The sequence below is a fragment of the Montipora foliosa genome, chromosome 5, assembly GCF_036669935.1.
Source record: "Montipora foliosa isolate CH-2021 chromosome 5, ASM3666993v2, whole genome shotgun sequence".
NCBI lineage: Eukaryota > Metazoa > Cnidaria > Anthozoa > Scleractinia > Acroporidae > Montipora > Montipora foliosa.
Genome location: NC_090873.1, coordinates 21,438,400 through 21,448,399, shown reverse-complemented (window position 1 = coordinate 21,448,399; position 10,000 = coordinate 21,438,400). Strand labels below are relative to the sequence as shown.

The window sequence follows — 10,000 nt, the reverse complement described above, 5'->3', positions numbered from 1 at the left end:
TACCTTTAACACACCGTAACATTAATTTTTATTGCGAACACCTGAACAGAAGGATGTACCATCTATAAAAATTACATGTACCTTCTTGATCCACCTACAGTGTATTGTAGACCATGTTGTAATAGACTTCAAACTGGGCTTCTGATAGGATGCGGAAAAAAATTAAAGATTATGCGGAAATTTGAACAATTAATAAAACTAATAATACAGGCCCATCTAATGTATTTTCATGCTTATGGTAAATTAGGACTAGAAATTGTGACTAATAAGGTCACATTTTGTGGCTGAATTATTTCCCTTTGTCATTAAAATAGCTGGAGGAGTCACCATTTTTAAATTTTGACCCCAGGGTATTATTTTGTAATTTATAAAACAGGCCATAGTTCCCAGGCTCATTGCCGAAAATCGTGTGGAAACTGCTCACAACCTTTCATCTTGCGATTGAAATGGTGTATTTTCTTCAATCAATCTTCACTGTTCAGGAAAATAAGCGTTTCAAAACAGTCGATCTTTTTGGCTTTTATGTTTGCGAGGATGGTAAGCAGCTGCTTTATCACTAGTATCAGACATTTCTTCTGTTTATGCAGAAAATATGCAGAGGATGCAGATTTTAGGGATTATGCGGATCCGCATCACCGCATGCGGCATCCTGTCAGATGCCATGTTAAAAGTATTAATTCATAATAATTGCAAAGTTTTAAAATTAAAAAATAATTTAAAATAAAGATATTTTTCTTAACAAGTTCAGGTAGTTATGTAATATTATGTTTATTTTTTGATGATGATGATGATGATGATGTTGATTTTTTCAATGTATTTTTTTTATGTTCTATTCAAAGTTAGTTGAATGTGAGCTATTTTCAATATTGCAGTACCTTTTATGTAACATTTTATTGTAAATGCCTGAAGAAAATTTCAAATACAAGTAAAAGATGCATATGGACAGTATTCAACCTCAACTTTGATTACTTGTCAGGGACTAAGTCCTTAAAAAGGCTGTAGTTGTCTGTGAAAAATGTTGTAGTTTAAACTTGCAATTTTAAAATTTGATGTGGCTTTATTACACAACAGAAAATAAGTCAACCAAGAGTACTACTGAGACAAGTGTTTCACAGTTTATAAATAATAATTAAGAATTAATCAGCAGTGTTCCAGATAAGAGTTGGGTCTCGGGTCAATAACCCGACAAAGAAGTCTTCCTGACCTGACAGATGACATGTAAATATTCAGTTAAATATTGCAACAAAGTTAAAAAACAAAAGACGGAAGTTTCTTGGCGAAAAGGTGCGTTGTTTTAACTCTGAATTTCTGCTCGACGGGCGACAGATTGTTGTCGAAGTCCATTACTCGTCGCTTTTGAGATTCCAGGTGTTGGTTTTCACCGCCTGCCTAGTTTATCCAACTGACTTTCCATTATTGAGCTCCATAACAGTATATTTTGTTTAGGGATCCACGAAAACGCCATTCGCATTACATGACTTTCGACGCCATCGCAGGGTGCAATAGGTTAATGATTCTACTGTGTCCACCAGAGAAATCTATGCAGTTCCACTACCCTCTCGATCCTAAGAAAATACGCTCAGAAGGCTCTATGCACAAAGACACCACTTACTAACGGAGTGACAGGCAAGACTTTTACCGACACGGAAAAAAAATACTAAAAAAAAGGAAAACGGAAATCTACCCATTTTCCAACTGGGATTGCCATACGGCAACCCAGTAATAAAGACTGGGCATAAGTCGATGTTTAACAGCTTACCAAGATTTTTCAACTGCTTGTGCACAGAGTCAGCTGATTTTTGTTCCTTGAACGGTAGAACAATTTGTACTGATTGCGGGTCAGGTGTAGATTTGCATAATAATTATAATAATAATAATAATTAACAACTGCCTCGCAAAGTGGAGGTTGGGTGCCTGAGACATCCAGGAGCTTCCACTATTGGCAGCCATGCCCATGGCTGGCAAATCCAGGCAACCCAGCCATGAGCCCTCACGTGGAAGGAGAAAAGCAGGTACCTGTCACACTGATAAAACAGTGGAAAGAAAGGGAGGGACAGGGGAGGGGAGACAGCCTCCAAGGAGTCCCCATGCTCAGGAAAACGCTAACACTCAGAAAACGCTGAAAAAAATTATCTGAAAAACTGGAGGCCAATATCGCTACTAAATAATGATTACAAAATTGCTGCAAAAGCTTTAGCTCTACGTCTAGAGAAAGTGTTACCAACAATTATTAGTTTAAGTCAAACTGGATATGTTAAAGGAAGATTTATTGGGGAAAGTATTCGAATGATATCCGATATTATGTCTTTTACTAAAGCGAAAAACATCCCAGGCCTGGCCGTCTTCCTAGATTTTGAGAAAGCGTTTGATTCCATTGAATGGAAATACTTGCAAAAATCCCTAGAAGTGTTCAACTTTATTATGAAAGTGCGTCACGGTCCTATATAACGGAATCTCTATTTGCGTCTTGAATAACGGTTTCACAACAAAGCACTTTAACCTAGGTAGAGGAGTCAGACAAGGTTGCCCTCTTTCTGGTATCCTGTTCGTAATTGGCACAGAAATTTTAAGCAATGCTGTAAAATGCTCTAATGACATCAAAGGAATTCCGATTAATAAAGTGCATACAGTCAAATTTTCCCAATACACGGATGATACGACAATTTTTGTAAAAGACATACAATCTGTTCATAATCTCTTTCATCTGTTAAACCAATTTGAAAACTGCTCTGGGCTTAAAATAAACCAATCCAAATCAGAATTGTTATGGCTTGGTTCTTTGCGCCACAGAAAAGACGCAGTGCTAAGCTTAAAATGTAGCGACGAACCTATTTACGCCCTAGGAGTGTACTTCTCATACAATGAAGAACTTGCAACAAAAAAGAACTTCTTTGACAAGTTAAGCCCTCATCAAAAATTATTAAACATCTGGTCCTCTAGAGACATATCAATTTATGGTAGAATCAATATCGTTAAAACCCTCGCGTAATCAAAATTAACGTTTATTTGCAGCGTATTGAACACTCCACCTGGTTTTACTGCTGAAGTCAACAAAATAATATATAATTATATTTGGAAAGGTAAAAACCCGAAACTTAAAAAAACAACTATCACAAAAGTTAAGAATGAAGGAGGACTTGGTATGAGTGATTTTTCATTATTTGATAAAGCTCTGAAAATTACATGGGTAAAGCGGTTGTGCTCTGACCACAGTGGACCATGGAAACTTATTCCACTATCCTTGCTGTCAAACGTAGGAGGAAAACTTCTCTTTCAATGCACCTACGACCTCAAATATTTATGTATCAACGAACACTTACCAAAATTCTATCGAGCTGTATTAATACACTTGCAAGAATTAAACTATACAACGCCTAAAGATAAAGAAGACATTTTAAATCAAATAATTTGGAATAATCGTTTTATACGAATAAACCTGGAATCATCTGTTTATTATCGAATCTGGAATCAAGTCGGCATATGTAAACTGGCCTGCCTTGTTAATGATTTAGGAAATAATTTTTTGTCGCTTAAGGCGTTTGCGCAAAAATTTAAAATTAAATGTAATTTTCTGCGCTACCATAGCTTGCTGTCGGCTATACCTGATCAGTGGAAAAAAAGCATAAAAAGAGACGAGCAACGGAATAAAAGCCTAAAAAGAGAGGTGCATCAACATGCCCTGACAAGCACTCAACTAGCAATCGATAAGCTCACGTGCAAGACAGTGTACAATACTCTGATTAGCCGACAGCAGTGTCCACCTACTGCAGAAAAAAGATTAATAGAGTGCGCTTTAGATGAACAAAAGCGACAAAGAGTTTACTCTTTGCCATTTCGTGTAACGAAAGAAGTGAAACTATCCATTTTTCAGTACAAAATAATACATAATATACTATATACAAATAACATTTTACACAAAATGAAAAAAAAACCACACCCTTACTGCCCATATTGTATTAATGTTGAACAAACGATTTCTCGTCTACTCTTTTCGTGTTCTGTTGCGAAATCTTTCTGAGAAAGAAAGATTAATAGAGTGCGCTTTTGATGAACAAAAGCGACAAAGAGTTTACTCTTTGCCATTTTGTGTAACGAAAGAAGTGAAACTATCCATTTTTCAGTACAAAATAATACATAATATACTATAAATTATACAAATAACATTTTACACAAAATGAAGAAAAAACCACACCCTTACTGCCCATATTGTATTAATGTTGAACAAACGATTTCTCATCTACTCTTTTCGTGTTCTGTTGCAAAATCTTTCTGGTCTGAGTTCACTACCTGGTTTAATTCGATTTCTCCAGAAAAGAAATCTAGTCTTTCTAAAGATGAAATAATATATGGAGTGCTTGATGACTGGTCATCTTGTTTAACCCTCAATCACTTAATCTTAATTGGAAAATACTTTCTTTATACTAATGCCTTAGATGATAAAAGACTGCAGTTTGCGGATTTCATCACCCTTGTACATGATAAAATCGACATAGAAAAATATATCGCTATCATGACGAATAATTCCTCTGATTTGATTCATACTGATCAGGAGGCCATACTACATGTACATGTAAATTATATGGCTGTTGTGGAATCTATGCACAAAATTCTCTACTTTCATAACACCGTATTCAAATTATTAGAAGTCCCCTGAATCTGGCATGAATTAAAAATTAATGTCTGTCTGCTTTAAAGTAAAGGGCTTTGAAGTTTCTCATACAAAATGCCAAAACATTGAAGTTTTATTGTACACATAGATCCCCTTCATCATTAGTTCAATTTAAATGATGGGGCTGTTGCAGAATCTATGTTGCAAAATCTAGTACATGAGGTACTTTTATTATTGCAACAACAACAACAACAACAACAGAAGAGAACATTCCAGTATTTCTTGTCAGACTCCAAGCAAGTGTCAATTCCATATGTGAAATTTTGTCACTTTAAATCCCCCAGATTGCACTAAATTGCATCTGTGAGTGTCTAAATTTAAAAAATTCCCTAGGGGAGCATGCCCCCAGACCCCCCTAGAAGCTTGCGTCCTTTGGGCACTCGCTTGGCCCGGGGTGCCTATACCACCAAACCGTCTCCGCTTTCCTTATGACCTACTCCCGAAAAATATTTTGAGAAGGCTGCATCTGATCAGTAAAATGTGCAAGAGATGTACCTTTAGTTAATGAAATGCAATTCCATAAATTTACACTATAAACCACACTACAGTACATTACTTGCCGTGTAAAATGATAAAATGATCTATTACTATTATGATGTTGTTTAAATAATTTCCAAGACAAAACTTATGCAAGTTGCTTATGTTCCCATCACAACTAAGCAATAATAATAATAATATCATTTCAAAAATTAATGATGTTGCTTTTGACTAGAAACTACGTTGGGAAGACTAGGGCCTTAAAAAAATGCAGCAATGAAACATTTGAGTCAAAAACAGACCAAACTTTGAAGTTTGAATGACACCCAACAATAGACAATGTAACTACATGTAAGCTAAATAGAGAAGCAGTCACGCCCGCATCAGGTGTGTTAATCCACAACAAATCCCAGTGATCAAGTTGCTTTTAGAAAGTCTTTAGGAAATAACACAATGCCGCTGATGATTTACATGTACATCATTCAACATTTGAAGAGTGTTTTCGCGAAACATTAAAATGCAAAATTAATTATAAGTTAAACTGGGCATCTTTACACTGTTAATCTATGTGAAGTTATTTTGTCCTCCACTACGAAACTGATTGGAACACAGCTTCCAGTTCCTCAAGATTGATCACTTCAAATAAGCCATTCCTAAAGAACACACGTACAGTTGCTGAGCACACGGCCAATGACTTTTGTCGTTTGCACTTATTGCCCTGCCAATGTAATAGTTGTTGACATAGTCAACAGTATTATATTTGTCCTTCTCAACATTGAGTGGTGATGCCAGAAGTAAGACCTCGCTGTTGAGCTTCAGGATCACAATATAATTATGCTTTCTGAAATCAGGAATGCTATGTTGACCTGAAAGCATGATGGCTGGCTTTCATTGGTGACCAGACACCTTGCATAGAGGCAAGCAAATACACCACAGTCCCTACTATTTGCTTGCTGTGGGAGGTCACGAGGTTGGTTTGCAACAAACTGCCACTGGTTGAAATCAAGGCTGTTATCAACCTTTTGCAGTAAGCTCCACATTTTTAGCAATGCTGCCTCAGCTTTGGCTTTAAAGATAACAAAAGCTCCAGCTTTGCTATCAAGAGCTGCCATCAACTTTTACTTTTCCTTGCAATACTTCAAAATCACGATGTTCCTTTTCGAAAATTCATTTTATGGACAGCCAGATAAATAAAGGTAAAGTAACTTTATTTAACGTCGGTAGTTCCTTCAGCTATGAGGCTGGTATCAATGGAAGCCGACGGTGGGCCCTTTACCCCCCTCCCTCTGTCAGTGCTCCGTTTTACGGGTATTTAAAGCTATAGCTACACGGATCAGAGGAAAGTCGAAACAGACGTTTAAGTCACCGAGGATCGAACCGGGGACCTCTCGCTCCGAAAGCTGCGCACTAGCCAACTGAGCCACGACTGCTCCTACCTATAGAAAAAGTTCACTCACCTACAGTAACTATTTTTTTGCGTTCCCTGAGTGATTTGATGGGTTTTTGGGATGCTTCGATTTCCTCTTCAGATCCACGCGTCGTCACCTATGTACAATATGTACAATTTTCCCCAAGAGAGACAACAGGTGACCCCATTAACAAGGCTTTTTTTATAAAAGAATGTACATGTATGGCTGTTTTGCCGGGCCAAAAAGAAGTGGCCGCAATAACGAGATGACAGCATTACCGAGGCGGCCGTAAGGCACGGTTCCACTGTACAACATTTCAGTTATTAGTAATTAAATAATGCTAATTTCATACATTGTAGAATGCTCATTTTCACAAACAACAGGTTTTGTAAGGAAAACAGATCAATTTTGGTGGGCGCTTCTCTTTTTATAGGGAGCAAGATAATCCCTACAGCTTTACATGTTTACTAATGATTATTAAAAAAACATTCATGAGGAATTTGTTTTCACCAAAATGGACAGCCATTATATGCACATGCATTTTCATAATTATTTTAACAACAGAGCCTGTCTTGTCTTATGCCCAACAGATTCATCTGGATTTGTCCATTTCTTGTGTCGTGACTTGACCATCACCTCATTCAAGGCCTATGAAATACGGGTGTCTCATTTTTTCCAATTAAAACAGCAGAATATTTTGTTTACTGTTGGGGTAAGTGAATTTACAAAGGTACATGCACTGCTGTTAAGTAGGAGTAGAACAGTGGTTATGGCATACATGTATGGTTCTGTCAAGGACCAAGTCCTGCTCTGACCATTGATTGGGTAAAAATGTCTTCAGGGGTAATGAAATAGCTCTAAGGCTAAGTTCACTCCTAGTCCATGTGGAGGAGCTGCATTGTCAACCTTTTCTGTCATGTTTAATTTTAATAGGGGAGCTCAGGTGCGCGAAGCGCACCAGCAGAGCACCATGGATAAGATTTTTGGGGAAAGCTATCCATGTGAGAAATCTTGGTTATGATGTCACATACGTCCGTCTGCCATCTGCCCGTACAGACTGTTGGGGTGGAGGTGGGGAGGCAGGAGAGCCTCTGGGGACTGGAGTGTTCAGCAATTTTCCTTGGCAGTGTGTTGAAATAAGTTTGGACTAAATTTGTTCAAGTTAAATGAGCCAATTTTGAAGAACCGACAAAACACTCAATAATTAATTTTGTATTACTCACTTTACCCTCGACTGCTTTTTAATGGCCTATGACATAAATGACATAATCAATCCAGGTAAATAGAATCGTATGAAGGACAGTTGCTGTCAAGTTAAAAGAGAGAAGATTCTGACTTCATTCCATAGATCTATCTGTGTCCTCTCAGAGGGGTCATAATCCTCATACTTTGGAGTCCTAGGTCAAGCTTCTCCCGTGTAAATGCTAATGAGAAGGATAATGTTCAGTTATCGTCAAGTCTTCACTGAAATAAATTTTCATATTATTTGGAACATACATTGTAAAATGATGTATACAAAAGTTTTACTTTATGTTGTAAAAATTAATTTGTTTCAGGAAGATGAAGTTGATGGAATTGATCCTATTATGAGAGTCTGGACTCTTGACAAGGTAAAGAGTTAATTTCACACATATTTTCAAAGTTTTCACAAAATTGCCCAAGTCACGAAGCAATTACAATGTTTATCACATAAAGGGCAAAATTATTGAGGGAAGCCCATTCAGTGCTGCGACAAATGACAATCAACACGCTCCCATTCGGTTCAAGTTCAATAAATGGTTGTTGTCAACAGAAATAGCACTTAAAATGTATTAATTTTTACATGTGAACAAAAAAGTAGTTTAATCTGGAAGAAAATTCTCTAGGTCTACTTGTAATTTTGCTTGCTCTGGATAAGCAACTGTTAACCAATCAGGATCAAGTGATCATGCTCTCTTGATTACCAAAAGTGCCCTCGTCATTAAGGAAAAATGCCCTCCGTCTCAGCCAATCAGCATTCAGTTATTTTGCCCTGTATGTGATAATTACAGTAATATTAATCACTTGTCCAGCAGGTAGCATAGCCCTGGATTTCATTTTTCAGTCCTGACTCTTGTAAAATTTGAGGAAAATTGCTCAAATGTACATGTCTTGAGCAAATATATATTATACATTGCATAGATACAGTATATAGTTCACCTGCAGTTGTTTAAGTTGTTCTTTTTGATTTGAAATCACCAGATTGACAAGTATGGCAATCCAGTCTGTTGTTGCATGCAGCGTCTTATTCCAGGAAACAAGCCAGTCCCGGTAGGATAAATCTTTCAAAAATCTAAAAGCTGTCAATATACAAAAATTGGTGTACATTGTACTTAAGATAATGAAAGAAAATAATAAGGACAGAAACTACACAAGACGCATTATTCTAGGTTAGAATGTAATGGTGTACAGTATAGTTTTACAAAATTTAGATTGGTTGGAAAAAAGTTACCTACCCATGTAAAATAATTGCTGGGATCCCTGGTGGGTCCCAGGTGGGTCCCTGGGTGGGATTTTAGAACAGGATCCCACCTTGGGATCCCACCCAGGTAAGAATCTGATCCCAGGTGGGATCCCACTATGGTTTTTGAGACAGTATCCCTAGTCCAAATCCCAGGTGGGATGATAAAATATCCATAAAGAATGGCTCATTCTACTCAATTGACAGTACAGATCACTGTTTATTAGGTTGGATTGCAATATCTACTTTTTCACTTTATACACATACAGTGTACAACATGTTACACTGCAATGAAATGATGTCATAAGGAGAACTTTAAAACCAAGCATAAAAAAATGTCTACTATTATTTGTTTTATTTATTATATTATTTTTTTCTTTTTATTCAAATTGCGGCATTTGTCTGCTATCCATTGCTGAATGTTCATGGGCTCCCGCCTCCAATTAGTCTGAAGTTCATCTTCAGTCCACTCAAAATAGGTAGCCAGATGAGCTGAAGGTTAAAATAAGGATAGTGTTAGGGTGGTCCGGTGGAGGCAGTGATTATTAACAAAAATTATTGTTAACCATCCCCTCTTCCAGTTATCCCAGTGAGTGTTACCTCTCTTGATAGCATGACATTGTAATCTCAATTGATTTCACAATTACAAAAGTTATACACTCCATTGTATGAGTGCAACAGAGGCCTCAGCTTCTAAAACATAACTTGACTCACTTTGAATTGCACCAATCACATTCTTGTCCAATGCTTTTTTACCGTTTTGACCAGATATGTTTGACACTGCCTGAGCTTTTATGTCCCCCCATAATGTTCAAGAGATTGAATGCCAGAGCCTCGGGAATGCCCCTAGCCTGTTCCTCTGCTCTCTTGATTGTGTCTGGAGATGATGATGAGCCCCAAAATCAGCAAAAAATTGTGATAACTAATCTCATCTTGGAGAGTAAATTTTTGACTTTGCAGAAACAT

The 10,000-nt window shown here is 37.1% G+C and overlaps 1 protein-coding gene across 2 annotated transcripts in view; it reads left to right on the top strand.

The window, feature by feature from the left end:
* Positions 1 to 10,000, top strand: part of LOC138003748 (vacuolar protein sorting-associated protein 11 homolog) — an 80,828-nt gene that overhangs the window by 12,344 nt on the left and 58,484 nt on the right. For both annotated transcript variants that reach the window (XM_068849971.1, XM_068849970.1), the window contains exons 4-6: positions 7,146 to 7,267; positions 8,112 to 8,165; positions 8,776 to 8,844. In XM_068849971.1, coding sequence (XP_068706072.1) covers positions 7,146 to 7,267; positions 8,112 to 8,165; positions 8,776 to 8,844 — 245 coding nt within the window. The remainder of the gene's footprint in view (positions 1 to 7,145; positions 7,268 to 8,111; positions 8,166 to 8,775; positions 8,845 to 10,000) is intronic.